Here is a 19199-nt window from a genome sequence, read left to right on the forward strand (position 1 = left end):
TTTACGTGACAACACCATGCTATGATTTACATTTCCATGGAATTATAGCACCAGGGCTGTACTCAACTCTGGTACCCCCAAATCTGACCCCTGAATATAATACATGTGCATGCTTTAAACCGAATTATACAACGGTCTAATCCCTCTAATGTGATTGGATGAGCAGAGCTCCAAGAGTGCTTATATTTAGAAAAATTGCACTGGGACATTTCACTCTTTGTATCAATCTACTCATTAACACTATCAACACTCCCACTGAAACGATCACTACAGTAGAGTTAGCGACATCATCACAGGCAAATAATACATTTTACATACATTTTCAGAATATAAATTCTGACTTAAAATATGAAAGCTCGTCAGATGAATATGAAAAGGAAGAAGGGAAGGCAACTTCACCGGATGCACATTTAATTGGAATGCACAAATTAATGTGAGCTAGCTAGCCTGCTAGCCCATGGGCTATCAGTGAGTGTGGCTTTTTCAGGATCTATTTCTGTTCCCTAGAGCAAAAATAAACAAATTATTTGGCCATATTGTGTGTGAAATGTCAGTTACTCAGTATTAATTTAATATTTATAAAACTGTTGTATGAAAGCAATATCGCACTCATACTGTTATACTGAATATGAGCATGGCTGTGATTACCTGCGGCCTCATGCCTACAGCCAAATCACAGCCAAGACGATATTCAGTATAACTGCACTCTTGCATGTGCGATATTGCTTAAATCTCACACACACATTAGGTATTTTTCTTTATGTAATGAAACTTATAAATTGAAACATATGCACAGAATGCCTCATACATTCTTCCTCAGATAAACACAGCACCTAAAGTAATTAAATTCCAGTTATTTATTAAAGTAAATGACAGAATTAATTCTCAAAACAGTTTTAAGGCAAACGCCTGCCATATTTATTACTGTAACTGTAACTCAGTAAATATATCTTCCAGCTTCCTGGATTTTTAACAGATTTTTGTAATAGAATGGTAATTACTATTTGAAAAGTAATAAATTTCCTACCTGAAAGGTATGCTTTGGTTACCATGACAAAGTTAGCAGGCGGATTATATAAAGCTTAAGCTGTCCGAAAATTAAGACAATATTGTGTTTCAATATGGGTGCATACAATATCCACTCCTTTAATCAACATCCTACTCTAGATTAAAATTTGTGGGTTTTTACAATAAAGGCAAAGTATAAAGTATTAATGAGCTAGAGACCAGCTATCATACAAAAGAAAAAAAATGTTTGTTCAAGATGAAAATTCAGCATCTTATCTACTGTGGTTTGACCAACACTGGTCACCATTTTTCTCTTTTGCTTTTCCTCTAGCACATAATTGTAAGAACAGATTGTGTGTTCTCCAGTTTTCTGTGGTTAAAGGAGCTCTGTGGTTTGATTGCAGTGTGTGCACTTTTACACTTATAAGGAACACTAATTTCATATGAAAATTTAATAGTTCTTTTTTTCTATTTGTCATTCCAGTGCTTAAGTTAAGTTAATGCTAGTTTTGCTGTTGTTGTTGTTCTGTGATACAGTGGATGTAGATGTAGTTCTGGGAATGCAGATTTCATTAAGAATAACGGTAATAATCATAATAGGTTTAGGAGGCATTAGGTTCCTGTTTGCTTTGAAAGCACTGACCTGTTATTCATGAAATCTGGATATAAGAGATTTGCAGTGGAACAAAAAGGTCACACTATCAAGGTAATGGTATATTTTTATATTTTAAGTTATAACCTTAGTTTCAACTGAACACTTTAAACAGTTACAGGTAATAATTAAAAGTTGGCATTTTGTAAGATTTGTAAGAATGAGAAAACATGGTTCATTGCCCTGTGGTGTGTGTTTGGGGAGGTGGGGGGTTGTATGGCTTCCAAGGGAGAGAGAGATAAAGCTAATCTATAAAGCTAATCTTTACTGAGAGATCAGAAGTTACTGCACTCTTGAACAGACGCTCCTTAGCTGGAGCTCCAGGCTGAGATATGAGGTTTTCTCTTTGGCCAGTTTCTTCGTATTCTTTGGCCCTTCTGTCTTTTTTGAGTCAATGTGTAACAGCAGTGGAGAGACACTACTACATTGCTGCAGTTAACATTAATTGGGATTATACAACAAATGGACCTCAAAGGTATATTATCTTTATCTGGAAATACTTTAAAAATATGTCAAGAATTGTTTAAATTCACTCACGTTTATGTGCTATTGACTTAATTTTGGGTCATGTTTTTCATTTTCATTATTATTTATAAATATTTTTCATATTTTAAGTTTGTAAACATCAGATGAACATATATCCTAAAGAGCTGCTTTGTATGTGTCTTTTGGAGCATGGTCTATATCAATCTTGGTGATAAAGTTTCTGCTCTTTCTGTGACCTGTACTAAAATGCTTAGCTTATTTTCTATGAGCTATTTAGATGGAAAACTGAACTGGACTGGTTCAGTTAATTTGAATTGTGATATTGAATCATATATTTTCATTACCTTTTTAATGAATATTTCTGTTTTTTCTATAGTGCTGGTCCCATCTATAAAAAGACAGTGTACAGGGAATATGACCCAGGTTTCAAAATGGCTAAAACAACTCCATGGTCAGGTATTCAAATTACTTCTGTGAAGTGGATGTTTTTATTTAGTATTCATTCACTGAGCCATCACTTGCAAAATACACTAACAAGACTCCTACAAGGCACTACACTTAAGTGAGTCTCTGAAACTACTAGAGAATTATTCACTCATTTTATGTCTACAGGGCTGCTGGGACCCACGCTCCGTGGCCAAGTTGGTGACACCATCATTGTCACGTTCAGGAACATGGCGGATCATCCCTGTAGTATCCATCCACATGGCATTGCTTATGGAAAACAGTCTGAAGGTCTCTATACCAATGTCTTAAATGTATAAAATGAATTAATGACAACATTATACCAGCTATAGTCAGTCTGTGTATATAAAAATGTGCAACATTATAATGAAAATATTGCTTAGGAAAGTGAATTTTTTTCAGTAGCACTTGCGTAAACAAACTGAAGAGGTGTATTTATCTTTGTCATACATATTAACCACAAGCTGTACCCAAGTCCAAAATGAAGACTAAAAAAATATTAACTAAAATTTTGACTATATCTCTTCTGATATGGACTATATTCTTGTCACTCGATGAATATTGTCTGCTGAATGTATATAAACAGTAAATGGCAGTGAAAAATATCTAAATATCTTATCCTACCATAGTGTGGCCAACTATCAGTTTTTAAGTTGTTATTTGCTTAACTGAGTTAACAAATTGCCAGTAAGAATAGATGTATTTCCCGTTTTTATACATATTAACTACACTCTGTACTTAAGTCCAAATGAAGGAGGGAAGATAATTTTTTTCACCTCCACAAAGACTTGATTTCTGCATATAGAATTTATTCCTGATACTAAGGTGAATATTGCCTGTGAAATTTGTATAAACAGATGGTAAAACATTGCATTTGATGCTGCCAATGTTTAATCCTTTAGGAGCTTTGTACTTTGACAATACGTCCCAGTTTGAGAAAGAGGATGATGTCATACTTCCTGGCAAAGAGCATACATACTACTGGGAGGTGACTCCAGAGGTGGCCCCACAGGCTGCAGATCCCCCGTGTGTCACATACACTTATTTCTCACATAATGATATTGTCAAGGACTACAACACAGGCCTGATTGGTACACTGCTAATTTGTAAGCCTGGTATGTTTATTTTTTAATCAGTTCATCAATAGTGAGCTCTTCCCTTTTAATGATCACACAGATTGGATAACTAAGAGGTTACAAATAAAGCTGTTTATTCAAAAGCTCAGTCAGCCAGATACGTATGCCTTTGCTCCACAGGCAGCCTTGAAGAGTCCGGAAAGCAGGTCCATTTCAATCAGGAATTCACACTGTTGTTTGGGGTGTTTGATGAGAGCAACACCTGGTACAGCAAAGGGGATGCACCACTTAAGGAGAATGTGAAATATACAATCAATGGCTTCACAAATGGCTCTGTCCCTAGTAAGCTGGTTAATTTTTCAACTATGAGAGAATATACTGTAAATGCCTTTGCTCATTAGTTCTATGAGTTGGTTGCTCTCTTGTAATATTTCTCTCAATCTTCTCCAGATCTGAGTGTGTGTGCACATTCCAAAGTAACCTGGAACTTGGTTGGTATGAGTTCTGAGCCAGAGCTTTTTTCCGTGCACTTCAATGGCCAGGTTCTACAGCAGAGTGGGCACAAGGTGTCTTCAATCGGCATTATCAGTGGAACAGCTACCAGTGCAGAGATGATGGCCATCTACCCTGGTCGCTGGCTTCTCTCTTCTCACATTAGCAAACACTTGGAAGGTAAGACCTGGTGAGACAAGAAGACTATATCTAGTTGTTCCTTTGACAAAAGGCACATAATGATATAGCAACCGACAAAATTCAAGTGAAAACAAATAGAAATGTTTTAGTGGGGGAAAAAATAAAAAATAAAAACTTATAGTAACCCCTTTGCGCATGTGTAATTTAGCATAATTACAATAGAATTGGATTTGTGATCTTTTCATCTAGTTTTGGATGATGTCTTTTTCTTGGTAGTGATGGCCTTCATTGTGTTCCATGGTACATCAGGGGTGTCCAATCTTATCCGGAAAGGACCAGTGTGGGTGCTGGTTTTCATTCCAACCAAGCAGAAGCCACATCTGAAGTCTACTGAAAGCCAAGATCAGCTGATTAAACAGGTGGAATCAGGTGTGGCTCCTGCTTGATTGGAATGAAAACCTGCACCTACACTGGCCCTCTGTGAATAAGACTGGACAGCCCTGAGCTATGTTTTGGAAATTTGTTTGCAATGAGTTTAAATGTGTTTGGTTAATACTGAGCACAGGCACATGCCCCATTATAAAAGGGTGTACATACTTGTGTAACCAGTTTATTGTAATTTTTTAATTTTACATCACCAAAAAGATTTCTATTTGTTTTTGACTTGAATTTTGTTGGTTGCTATATCATATTAAATAAAAAAAATTTAAATAAAAAAAACCTATAATTTTAACAGGGGTATGTAGACTTTTTATATCCACTGTATATCGACTCACTCCAATTCAGTCACTCCAGTTCACAGTGCTTTGCTCCCATCAAAAAAATGCTCTTAGAACTAAAATCACACAATTACTTTAAAACTAAATATAACAAGAACATGACTAATGTTCCTCACTTTATTTCAGCTGGGATGCATGGCTTCCTGCAGGTTAATAAATGTGAAGAGTTTACTGCACCAAAGCGAAAGCTCACCATCCAACAAAGGCGAGATAGTCAAGTATGGATTTACTACATTGCAGCTGAGGAGATAATTTGGGATTATGCCCCAAATTTGCCAGATAATGTGGACAGGTACACATCAATCACTATTAAACTATGTCCAGTCCCCTGTGTTAACCACACTTACAGATATCTTGTTCCTTCACACACAGGAATTTTCGGTCCACGTACTTAAAACAGGGTGCATGGCGGATTGGTAAGAAATATAAAAAAGCTGTGTTCACTCAGTATACAGATGAATCATTTAAAGAAAGGGCAGAACACAAGCAAAGGAAGAAGGAGTTGGGAATTCTTGGTCCTGTGATCAGAGCACAGATCAGAGACATAATAAAGGTAAAAAAAAAAAAAAAAAAGCCAGAATAAACTACAAAATCATAACAAAATCATGCCATATGACATTTTGGTAATGTAGGCTGGTGTCTTTTCTGATAATCAATAATTATGCTAAACTATCTTTCTGTGTTTACAGATTGTGTTCAAAAACAAAGCATCACGTCCGTACAGCATTTATCCTCATGGTTTAACCATTGATAAAGCAGCAGAGGGAGTCAATTACCCTGAAGGAGGTTAGTAAAATGTCCATTTACATTTACAGTATGTCATATTCTAATGTATAATATATAAAATGATCTATTTTTCTTTATGTCGATGTTGTAAATGATGAGCATAAACTTTCTGTCATGCTGTACATGTCTATGTACATTGAAAATTTAAATAAATATTTGATAACTTTAGTAACTTTAATCTCAAAATCCAATGCTGACATTGGGCCACATTTATCAATCTTTTAGTAAAGTTGTGTGTAAATGTTTGCGTAAGCCAAACAAAACTACAATTTTCCACTACATTTACAAAGTGCATAAAAAAGGTGTGTGCACGGCACAGGTGATCTGCATTTATTGACTCCCACAAAATTCCATAAAAGGCAAAACTCAGAGAGAGCTGTTAGCAGGAATTGATGACTAAATGGCAAAAAAAGTAAGAAAGAGTATGTCAGAGGCAGAAGTGGACATTATTTTGAGTCATTTCTCCGGCAATAAAAAGTACTATTTAGCAGTGTAACAATTCCTTAAAAAAAGGATCCAAATGCCGGTGGGCATTAAGTGAAATAAGAATGGTTTGGCATGAAAACAGAGAAAAAACATATATTTACTTTAACCAGGTTATCATGGACACCAAGCACCTCACACAGGGAACTGTTACAGTCCCCTCCAAAAGTATTGGAACAGCAAGGCGACTTTGTTTGTTGTTGCTATACACTAAAGACATTGGGGTTTGAGATCAAAAGATTAATATGAGATGATAGATCAGAATTTCAGTTTTCATTTCCTGATAAACAACTTAGAACATGCACCTTTTGTTTGAACCCACCCATTTTTCAAGTCACCAAACGTATTGGAACATGTGACTGGCAGGTGGTTTTGGTTTCCCAGGTGTTTGTTGTTAAAAAGGATAAACCAACATGAAGACCAGAGAGCTGTTGAGAAAAGAGGGAAAATTGATCTGGAAAATTGTTCTGAAAAAGAAAGAAACCACTGGTGTATTAACAAACAGACAGCAAACAGGTCGGCCAAGGAAAACAGCAGTAGTTAATGACAGAAACACTGTGAGAGCTATGAAGAAAAACCCAAAAACAACAGTGTCATCACCAACAACCTCCACAGGGCAGGGGTGAAGGTATCACAATCCACTGTTTGATGAAGACTTTGAGAGCAGAAATATAGAGGCCATTATACAAGATGCAAACCATTTATCAGCAGTAAGAATCGTAAGGCCAGATTGGAATTTGCAAAGAAATACAGAGATGAGCCTCAAAAGTTCTGGAACCAAGATTAACCTCTACCAAAGTGATGGAAAGGCCAAAGTGTAGACAAAAGAAAGGATCTGCTCATGATCCCAAACAGATTGTTGTCACATGCAGAGAGTAATCAGTACTCATCAGATATTTGCCATAGGTCTCTTGGCAGCCTCCCTGGTAAGTTTTTGTCTTGTCCTTTTGTAAATTTTGGATGGATGTCCTGTTCTTGGTAATGTCACTGTGGTGCTCCATTTTCTCCACTTGTTGATGATGGCCTTCACAGTGTTCCATGGTACATCTTATGTTTTGGAAATGTTTTGTACCCCTCTCGTGATCGTTTCCTTTTGACAGTGAAATCCTGTACAGGCACTGTCAGCTCTTTGCAGACTATGGCTACAGCAGTCAGATGAAACCAAGGAGATGTCAAGAAAATCCAACAGAAACAGCTGGTCTTTATTTGGGGTTAATCAGAATAATTTTATTGATGACAGCTGTATGATAATTACTTTTGAACATGAGATTGAATGTGATTGGTTCATTCTGAACACAGCCACATGCCATTGTTGCACACTTATGCAACAAGGTTATTATATTTTTTTTTCCTATTTTTCCCTAAAATGTTTATGATTGTTTTTCACTTAATTTTTATACATTGCAATTTCACATTGAGTTCGTGATTTTTCTTGGTTTAATTTTTTTCATCACAAAAACTTGCCATTTTAACAGGGGTATGTTCACTTTTTATATCCACTGTACCAGATGGCTCACTTATCTGTTACCTATTGCTGGCTCTAATAATGTTTTGCACAGCATTTAAAGTAGATGCTATGATAAACAAAACAGACATACACACTGTCTGAGCCATTGCAGCCCGTCCTCCTTTTATACGGTGGCAATTCTTCTTAATTGAATGACTAGTCTTATTTGTCTTAATTCATGTTTTTTTTTTTTCATATTTAATATTTCTTTAATTAATGTAATTAATATGAAGCAACTGGATTTTTACAAAATGTTCATTACATTTGTGTGTGCGTAAATGTAATTAAATAATTTAAACTTGACAGTGTAATCCATATATAAAATTGCAGCAATCCATGCTAATTACATATATTTGATTTGAAGCCAGTCAGTCAAGGTTTACATTAGTTAGTCTTCTTTTTACACACACTTAGGAGCATGAGTAAGATACAAATGTTTTTCCACAACTTTGGGATTTTCATTAATATCAAATTTCATGTGGAAATGCTCCTATGAATTATTTACAAATAAATCCATTTGTATCCAGCTTGATAAATAAGGCCCAATGTTTCAAAAGAGAATAGAGCAATTAAGTGACATTCATTGCTTCATTTCAATGTCTCTTATAATCTGAAAGGGTACCAGAGCCATGCAGTGCAACCAGGGGAGACTTACACATATGTGTGGCAAGTCATTGAGGAGGACGAGCCATTAAACAATGATTCAAGGTGTCTCACCAGGATGTACCATAGTGCAGTGAACACTCCACGAGACATTGCCTCAGGCCTTGTTGGGCCACTTCTCATCTGCAAAAGCCAGTCCCTCAGTACCAGGAATGTCCAGGTAAATGATTGTGTTTTTTGTTCTATTTTTGTTTTTTTAAAATAAGTAAGTAATTTTGTATTTCATGTGACAACCATTATTGATTCATCTGATACTGTTAATTACAAAATAGTTGCTCCATTTTTCAGCTGAGAGCAGACAAAGAGCAGCATGCTATGTTTGCAGTGTTTGATGAAAACAAGAGTTGGTACCTAAATGAGAACATCCTCACATACTGTGGAGAACCAAAAAATGTAAAACCAGATGACCCAGAGTTCTATAAATCAAATGTTATGCACAGTGAGTAGATTTGTATGCATAGTGAGTAATTGTATGCACAGTAAGCAACATTTTTTTAATCAACGTATTTATTAATCATCATAATTTAATTATCTTTTACAGCAATCAATGGTTATGTGTACGAAAGTGGTCAAGACCTGGGCTTTTGCAATGGTGAGATTGCAACTTGGCATGTTTCTAGCGTTGGGGAACAAGATGACATCCAAACAGCCACATTTTATGGACACACATTTGAGCTGAACAACAGAGAGGAGGACATCCTCAGTCTGTTCCCCATGACAGGAGAGACAATCACCATGAACATGGCTAATATTGGTCAGTATGCCTGAAATATGTGACATGTAAATGTTATTTAAAGAACAATTTTAAAAATGTTGAAAATTTAAAATGGAATGGGATGGTATGGATGGTATGGAATGCATTTGTTTGTAATGACATTATAAGTAACTGACGATTATGTACTGTAACAATTCTTTTTCTTTTTCTCTTTTTATTATCCCTTCTATTCTTATTATTAAGGAGTTTGGTTAATGGCATCACTGAACACACATGAGACTCAAAAAGGATTAAGACTGAAGTTTAAGGATGTTGAATGCTTTAGGGATTACGTCATGGAAGATTCTTACAATGATAATGATTACGATATATCAACAGATGTAACAGAGAGTTACAATGTGTGGAAACCCATAAATGAGACAGTGTTAAAAAAGGAAAAATCAAAACCAAAGCCAAGCACAAATATTATTGATTCAGACACTGATGATTATGCACTACTGCTTGGTATAAGGACACTGAAAAACACAGGTCCAAATGATATGGAACAGTTAGACCTTTCTATCTTAGATGCTACTGATGGTGCACTACTTGACACTGATGTGGTCCAAAACATAACCCATTTGGGGTTTGAGTTTGATGACAACAACCTTACAACAAAAGCTGTTCAAAAGGAAAACACAGCAGAGTCATTGATCAAATTATCTCTGGAGTCGGCACCTGCTAATTCCATAATCAATGGAACTAACAGTATCACCACTAATCCCAGTAACATCTCACTTCTACAAAATATTGACAGTGAAATCACCTCAGAGAACAGACACAATACATCATTAATAACCGAAGAGACAAGGCCATTGCTATCAACCCAACCATCAAAGACGCATAAAGAGAATGTGACAGAGGCACAGACCCTGGAATTCTCAATGCTGAGCTCTGTAGAGGTGGTAGACGAAGATGACAGGAAAAGGGACAACATATTTATTTACAGCGTACCTGCAAACTCTCATGTTACCATTACAGATGTTGAAGATGTGAAAGATTTTGTGCTATTGGATGATGGTGAACAAATAGAAACAAACAGCCATGGGCATTTACTTGAGTACAGCATCTCACCTACAGAACTTCCTAACAACACCATTTTGGAACTGCTTGGCAATACCACTCAAACCACATGGCTTGAGGATGCCCAAGAATTAAATCATACAAAGATGAACTCAGAATCATTATATGAAATGAGTCAAGAATTGAATAACCCTAAAGTGGTTGCAGATTTTACACTGAAGATCATTCAAGAATTAAATGGCACTCAAGTGGACTCCGAATTTTCAGTCAAGGAAGATAAAGAATTAAATAGCAACCAAGTGGACTCCGAATTTTCAATCAAGGAAGATAAAGAATTAAATAGCACCCAAGTGGACTCCGAATTTTCAATCAAGGAAGATAAAGAATTAAATAGCAACCAAGTGGACTCCGAATTTTCAATCAAGGAAGATAAAGAATTAAATAGCACCCAGGTGGACTCCGAATTTTCAGTCGAGGACGATAAAGAATTAAATAGCACCCAAGTGGACTCCGAATTTTCAGTCGAGGAAGATAAAGAATTAAATAGCACCCAAGTGGACTCTGAATTTTCAGTCGAGGAAGATAAAGAATTGAGTAGCACCCAAGTGGACTCTGAATTTTCAGTCGAGGAAGATAAAGAATTAAATAGCACCCAAGTGGACTCTGAATTTTCAGTCGAGGAAGATAAAGAATTAAATAGCAACCAAGTGGATTCCGAATTTTCAGTCGAGGAAGATAAAGAATTAAATAGCACCCAAGTGGACTCCGAATTTTCAGTCGAGGAAGATAAAGAATTAAATAGCACCCAAGTGGACTCTGAATTTTCAGTCGAGGAAGATAAAGAATTAAATAGCACCCAAGTGGACTCTGAATTTTCAGTCGAGGAAGATAAAGAATTAAATAGCACCCAAGTGGACTCTGAATTTTCAGTCGAGGACAATAAAGAATTAAATAGCACCCAAGTGGATTCCGAATTTTCAGTCGAGGAAGATAAAGAATTAAATAGCACCCAAGTGGACTCAGAATTTTCAGTCGAGGAAGATAAAGAATTAAATAGCACCCAAGAGGACTCCGAATTTTCAGTGCAGGAAGATAAAGAATTAAATAGCACCCAAGTGGACTCCGAATTTGTAGTCGAGGAAGGTAAAGAATTAAATAGGACCCAGGTGGACTCTGAATTTTCAGTGCAGGAAGATGTCAGACACATGGACATAGAAATTTCCCTGGCGGAGTTCAGAGAAAATAATGGCACCCAGGACGACCGATACTCAGGTGTTCAAGAACCCAACAGCACCAATCAGGACCTCTGGACATCATCAGATGAGATCATTTCAGAGAGTTTTAAGAATACTTCCTTTTCTAATGGCATTTTCAATGTTTCATCTACGGAAAGTAACTCCTCCCACACTAATATCCTACTGCCAAACAGCAGTTCAGAGTGGGTTACCCCAGACGTTGATGAGAGTCTTAATGAAGTGGTCATCTATCTAAAGGACAGCAACAACACTATGGCCATTCTCACCACACCTTTGGATACGCAAGCAAAGAACTGGAGCTATGATGGCAAACATGAGCTGGTGCCAGTGGAGTTCCCAGATTACATGAACAAATACACAACAGACAAGCAGCCAAATAATGCAAAAGAAGAGAAGAAAAAAGTACATCTACAAAGGGTTACACCGAAGAAAGGGCATGGCATGAAGACAAAAAAGAGAAAGGAGTACAAACCGCAACTTCGTAGTGACATCTCTCCACCAAACTTCTCTCCACGGGGTTTTGCTCCTCCTCAGTTAACACCAAGGACTACCACTATCAGCTTTAGTGAAGAAGACATGATGCCAAAAGCCATAGTCATAGGCATTCCCAGGAATGACTTCAATGACTATGAAATATATGTTCCTCATGACATGCAGGATTTTGATGTTGATAACACCCCTTCTGACAAAGAAGAATATGAATATGTTGAATACAAAAACCCATATGCTAAACTGTCAGAAACAGAAACTGACTTAGTTGATGAAGTAACTAAATATTCCTTGCAAATGGCTGGCAGCAAGTCCAGAGTTTACTTCATTACTGCTGAAGAAGTTAACTGGGATTATGCAGGCTATGGACAAAGGTAATCAATATTTCACCTCTTATAGCCTCAGAAACACTTTGCTTGCCCAGTTGATGGACTTTTTTATTTTTCCAAAAATGTCCTGTTCCTCTGGAATACTACAAAAATAATACAAAAAAATTTACTAAACTCCATTTTGTATATAATTACAAAAATGTATTATGTAATAAATAAATAAATAAATAAATAAGAACCAGGAAGTCACCTTGCATAAATAAATAAGAACCAGGAAGTCACCCTACATATCTTCCCAGACATTAAAATTGTTTGACTCTCCACTGAAAATGTTTGTTTTGAATGGACTCTGCACTGAGAAACTTTGTTCTGGATAATCATTTAAATGAAATTTAGAAAATTTCAAAATTCAAGCTTACAAATATACAAATTACTCATAATTGTGTGTCTATATAAAAGACACAGCTTAAAAAATCAATGAACATAAAAACCTGGTTTTAAGCTGAAGTTCAGTGTACATTATGGTTCTTTTGGTTGCATCACTACCTTGTTTCTTCTGTTCCTCTCTAAAGGAGGGAAGATAAAGCCTCAGTGAAGGAGAGGCCCATGATGTTCAAGAAAGTGCTGTACAGGTCATATTTGGACAGCTCCTTTACAACCCCAGACACTCGTGGAGAAGTCGATGAGCATCTTGGCATCATGGGTCCAGTCATTAAGGCTGAAGTTGATGAAACCATATATGTAAGATCTGCTAACTGAATGCAGTGTTTGGACTTTGGACTACAAAGGGATCATTTAAATCTACATTAAAGCCTAATATGAGTCTGTTTTTCACCTTAGATAGTGTTCAGAAATCTTGCCAGCCGCCCATACTCATTGCATGCAAATGGGGTGTCATATAGCAAAAATATGGAGGGGCTGAATTATGAAGATGACTCACCTTACTGGTACAAGTATGATGATGCAGTTCAACCCAATGCAACATTTACATATATTTGGACAGTAAATGACAAAGTGGGGCCAATAAATGGTGAATCTGACTGCCGAATATGGACCTACTACTCTGCTGTAAATCCTGTAAGTTCAAATATGGGACTGCCTTTGTTGCTACCATGTAAAGCATTTTAGCATGAAGATGATTTTTTATTTTGTTTATGCAGGAGAGAGACATCCATTCTGGACTGATTGGGCCTCTTCTGATTTGTCGGAAGGGCACCCTGGCTAAAAATCCAGTAGACACACAAGAATTTATGTTACTTTTTATGACATTTGATGAGAACAAGAGCTGGTACTATGAGCGAAACTGGGAGATTCTCAAGAAGACAAACAAAAAAGCAACAATGGACCCAAATTTCAATAACAATATCAAATTCCATGGTATTTTATTGGGGCTAATTAGTGTTTTTGTTGCTGATTTTCCTAAAATCCCTCAGCATTAGTATGAACTAATCAACCAAATCTAGACTAGTACCTTGACAGCTGTCTTTTATTTTCTGTCCTTTTAGCTATCAATGGAATTATATACAGTCTTAAAGGACTCCGCATGTATGCTAATCAGCTGGTAAATTGGCATCTTATAAACATGGGCTCTCCAAAAGACTTCCACAGCATTCATTTTCATGGCCAAACCTTCTGTAACAAGCATAATGACCCCCATCGTCAGGGAGTATATCCACTTTTACCAGGTTTGCATTTTTCATGTTTTGTGTTGTTTTACATTCCTGAAATGAGTTAATGATCCCTTTATGCATTTCTGGTGGTGTTATGCAGGAGGTTTTGCAACTCTGGAGATGTGGCCATCAAAGCCGGGGCTCTGGATGTTGGAGTCTGAGGTCGGAATCTCCCAGCAGAGAGGGATGCAGACCCTATTTTTAGTGTTAGACAATGGTATCACACTATTTAGACACTGTTTATTATAATATTTTAAGAGATTTTCAATTAAAATTAATTTTAATTTTCAATTAAAATTAAAATTAAATCTATATTGATGTGTTGTTTGCAAAACAGTGAGCTCTATTTAGATGAGCGCTGTGAGCAGACATATCTGAAGAGGAAAATGAACATCTAGCTCGTTCACTGCAGCATAATGTTTTAGAAGCAAATTGAGCAAGAATAGTGAGAAATGTGTGTAACCTAGGCAGCATGAGTGGAATGGGCTGACTCTGATGGTGACATACAGTCCCCTCTGAACGTACTGGAACAGCAAAACCAATTCTTTTGTTTTTGCTATAAATTTAAGACATTTGGGTTTGATATCAAATTTCAAAGATAGAATTTCAGCTTCCATTTCCTGATATTTACATGTAGATGTGTTAAACAACTTAGAACATGGCACATTTTGTTTGAACCCACCCATTTTTCAAGTGGAACATGTCATTGACAGGTGTTTCTTGTTGCCTAGGTGTGCCCTGTTAGATTGATTATTTAAATAATTAATAGCTCTGAATGTCTATTCTTGGTTTGAGCCCCAGGTTTCATCTGTGAAGACTGCATTTGTTGTTAAAAAGGATAAACCAACAGGAAAGACCAGAGAGCTGTCTATGGGGGAAAACCAAGCCATTTTGAAGCTGAGAAAAGAGGGAAAATCAATCAAAACCATTGCACAAGCATTGGGCATAGCCAATACAACAATTTGTAATGTTCTGTAAAAGAAAGAAACCACTGGTGTACTAACAACCAGAAACTGAACAGGTCGGCCAAGGAAAACAACAGCAGCTGTGAAGAAAAACCCAAAAACAACAATCACTGACATCATCAACAACCTCCACAGGGCAGGAGTGAAGGTATCACAATCCACTGTATGAAGAAGACTAGAGTAGAAATACACTCATTGTATTGTGTAGAGAAAGAAAGGATCTGCTCATGATCCAAAACATACGAGCTCATCGGGCAAGCACGGTGGAGGTAGTGTCATGGCTTGGGCTTACATGGCTGCTTCTGGAACGGGCTCACTTTATTGGTGTAACTCATGATGGTAGCAGCAGAATGAATTCAGAAGTTTGTAGAAACATTCTGTCCGACAATTTACAAAGAAATGCATCCAATCTAATTGGGAGGAAATTCATCATGCAGCAAGACAATGACCAACACACAAAACAGGGGGAGAAAAAGACTTAATCGGGGGAAAAGTGGAAGGTTCTAGACTGGCCAAGTCAATCACCAGACCTTAAACTAATTGAGCATTTCAATTAGATGTAAATACCAGGAAATGAAAACCGAAATTCTGATCTACTGTCTCATATTCAAATTTTGATATCAAATCTAACTGTCTTCAGTGTACAGCAAAAACAAAAGAATTGGCTCTGCTGTTCCAATATTTTCAGAGGGGACTGTATGAATGTGGCAAATGGGGTATCCGAATAAATAAATGGGAATCTTCTTCAAATTCCTCACATTACTAGATTGCAAATGCATTCATTCTGTTTTTATTTTGCAGTATGTGACCACCCTCTTGGTCTGAGTTCTGGAGCTGTTAAAGACAGCCAAATAACAGCATCAGATTCTAGAGGTATTATCACATCCCTCGTCTTATGTAATATGTGATCCCTAGATCCCATAATAATATATGATTCAGATAGTTTGACAATAACCATGATTAACAATCCAATTTAAATTCATTCTATATTCTAGGCTACTGGCTTCCCAATTTGGCCAGACTGTACAATACAGGAAAATACAATGCGTGGAGTACAACAAAGCCAGACCCGTGGATTCAGGTATCATCACATAACGACAGTCTACAAGTTATTACCCCATAAATTGCAGCATGTTACGAAGTAATTACAAGAAGATGGTTGGTTCTGCTGTCCAGGTAGACTTCCAACGGCCAGTGGTGATCAGTAAAATAGCCACACAGGGAGCCAAACAACTCTTCACATCTCACTTTGTTCTGAACTACACAATTTTCTACAGTACAGACCGCAAAAAATGGAGTTGGTATAAGGGAGACAGCAAAACTTCAAGAAAGGCAAGTGACTGCTTCAGTGTATACATAGCAAAGATACTTAATTTGTAAATGCTGATTTTGACCGTTTTCTTTTCCACTTCCCAAGACTTTTGAAGGCAATACGGAAGCCCATGAAGTGAAGGAGAATATATTCTTCCCACCTATTATTAGCCGTTATGTGAGGCTTTACCCCTCACATTCATATAATTATCCAACTGTTCGCATGGAGTTCTTTGGATGTGAGTTAGACGGTAGGTGTGAAATGTTCTTGCATTATTTCTATTTTAAGAACAGTGAATGCACACAGCTCAGATATGCTATAATCAAGGACTGTAGTACTCTAGTAGTTCCTGCATGATTGGTGTGGTACTCACACAAGTGATAAGTTATCCACCTCGCACTTCATCCCATCTTCACTTCCACTTTCAATCCGACATGAACTTCTTTTTGGATAACTGAACCTTTGGATAACTGAACCTGTGATGTGCTTCAGTTCGGGCTTGGGGTCAAATGTCTCAAATATAAACATGCATCAAAGCAAAGCAAAGCAAAAAACATGCATCAAAGCAAAGTGGCTTCTGTACTTATTCCTGATATAACACTGACCTGTGAAAATCTCCTCTCACAAGCAGCGTTGCTTTAAGGCAGCATGAGAGACAACAGTACTATTTTCTGAATATTAGAGTAGCAGTCTGACCTGCTGGTATCAATAATATTGACCAGATTATGCACAGAGTTGACTGCCAGACATTTCCCAGCTTGCTTCAAATGTGTCCATTCTCCCAAGTCAGACTCTGTTGCAGTAGACAAGCAGGCATCATACTTCTGAATTATTTCACTGTGAATTCTGTTTATAAAAATGTGAATGTCTTGCTTCTCCTTGGGCCAGGTAGACTGATCAAAAGATCAGAAAACTGTCACATACATTATTTCAGAAATCAAAGCACTGGTTGATTAAATTTTTTTAAGCTTCTGTGTAGAATTCTTCTGTAAGAATTTTTTCTGTCAGCATGACAAAATTTGTAACATTAGCCTCTAGTCAAGGAATGTTATTTAGCCAATTCTCTGAAAACGTTTGTTTACTTTATTCCAAAAAATGTCACTTAATCATCTTTCTTTGGATATTATGCCAACTAGAAGTGGTAAGCCAGTAGCGACAACCCTTTAAAATGAACAAAAAATATAATAAATTAACTCATACAGGTTAAGCATCTCTGATAAGCATAAACTTCAGTTCCACTGAATACCTGTTATCTGTCAAAATTACTATTTTTTTTATAATGATCTCTTTATCTGTTGCATCATTTTATGCTGTCTTGTTCCGTGGTCTAAATAGGCATGCATTTGCATAGTTGTGACAGATAATTGCACTCAATCTTTTCAGCACATGTGTTTTCAGTTTCACTTATGTCAACCCCTGACTACAATAGGACTAATATGCATGTTTGCAGGGTGTTCTGTACCCTTGGGAATGCAGAGTGGACTTATAAGTGATCATCAGATCACAGCCAGTTCTGTTGCTTCCAACTGGTATTCTAGCATGTGGCAGCCATGGTTGGCCCGTCTTGATAAACAAGGATCCCTCAATGCTTGGCAAGCCAAGGTAGCTAACAAAAAAGTCATATTTTGCTTGCACCCATCCTAAATCCATTCATTCATTACATTCTGCTATTGTTTTTCCTCCACAGAGTAATGACATGCATCCATGGCTCCAGATAGAACTAAAGGATGTCAAGAAGATCACTGGAATTGTTACCCAGGGAGCAAAGTCACTGAATACAGAGATGTTTGTAACCACTTATGTTTTAGAGTACAGTGATGATGGCAAGAAATGGAACAAGTACTCAGATAATGAGGACTATGAAGTAAAGGTACCTCATCGAACATGGGTAAACAAAAGTTTTTTGGTACAGCACTTTACGCAGTCTGATTTAATATTTTCCCTTTTTTTTTGCAGACATTCATGGGAAACTCTGATAACAATAGCCATGTGAAAAATTATATCTACCCTCCAATATTCTCCAGATTTATCAGAATTATTCCTACAAAATGGCAGAACGCTGCCACTATGAGGGTTGAACTACTGGGCTGTGATTTTGCATAATGACCATTCATCTTTGTTTCATTCTTCTGTACTAAGTCCACACATTTTGGATATTCATTTTCTATATTTGTATCTAATGTTTGCCACTGATAATTCTGTATTAAAATTACCAATGCATATCAGAGAAAATGGTAGTCTTATTTTTGTGATCGGAGGACACAGCTGAACGTAATGGTTCTCTAAAGGAGGCTATGTCATAGCGTATGCCAATGCTTTTCAAAGTAGGGTCCTGGGACCCCCAGGGGTGCATGACACATAGCCATGTGGTCCGTGATTTTTGTTACAGATGTGATTTCTACCACTGTAAGTTTTTATGTTATTATATTCATTGTTGAGTTCTTATAATTATTATCCTATTTCAATGGTCACATAAACTGAATGAGTTTAATCCATAACCCAGTCAGGCTAAAAATAATGTCAACTAGGACCTAACGTGTTCCATCAGTGGAAAGTTCAGGAATAAAAAGCTTCGCATCTCTAATAAATAGACAAAATAAATTATACATATTTAAATAATATCCATGGAATAAGTATGTACTTGGAATTTATTTTAAATAAATTTAGATCAATGGGGTCCCTGGCTGCAAATTTTATTATTTTTTTTTAATAAATTTAGTTCAATGGGGTCCCTGGCTTCAAAAAGTCTGAGAACTCTTGGCTCAGGGTATGAAATAACGTCCACTACACCCTTTGTAGTGCACTTCATTACCAGTAGGAAGCCGTTTAGGACTGAACCCCAGGAGACGGGGGAGGGGGAGGG

General features: G+C 36.9%; 1 protein-coding gene across 1 annotated transcript; it reads left to right on the top strand.

Moving 5' to 3' along the window:
• The first annotated feature begins 1917 nt into the window (after nucleotides 1-1917).
• On the top strand, nucleotides 1918-18568 carry f5 (coagulation factor V). Its single transcript, XM_026912625.3, has 25 exons — nucleotides 1918-2135; nucleotides 2523-2602; nucleotides 2759-2881; nucleotides 3514-3726; nucleotides 3868-4029; nucleotides 4138-4359; nucleotides 5226-5391; nucleotides 5472-5652; nucleotides 5789-5885; nucleotides 8493-8698; nucleotides 8827-8977; nucleotides 9080-9292; nucleotides 9497-12434; nucleotides 12962-13130; nucleotides 13230-13466; nucleotides 13550-13766; nucleotides 13895-14074; nucleotides 14160-14276; nucleotides 15826-15897; nucleotides 16020-16105; nucleotides 16201-16356; nucleotides 16442-16586; nucleotides 17787-17938; nucleotides 18024-18206; nucleotides 18293-18568. Exons 1-25 carry the CDS (start codon nucleotides 1993-1995, stop codon nucleotides 18437-18439), a joined length of 6756 nt encoding a protein of 2251 aa, XP_026768426.3. The 5' UTR covers nucleotides 1918-1992; the 3' UTR covers nucleotides 18440-18568.
• The last annotated feature ends 631 nt before the right edge of the window (nucleotides 18569-19199 follow it).

Source organism: Pangasianodon hypophthalmus, chromosome 5, assembly GCF_027358585.1.
Source record: "Pangasianodon hypophthalmus isolate fPanHyp1 chromosome 5, fPanHyp1.pri, whole genome shotgun sequence".
NCBI classification, from domain to species: Eukaryota; Metazoa; Chordata; class Actinopteri; order Siluriformes; family Pangasiidae; genus Pangasianodon; species Pangasianodon hypophthalmus.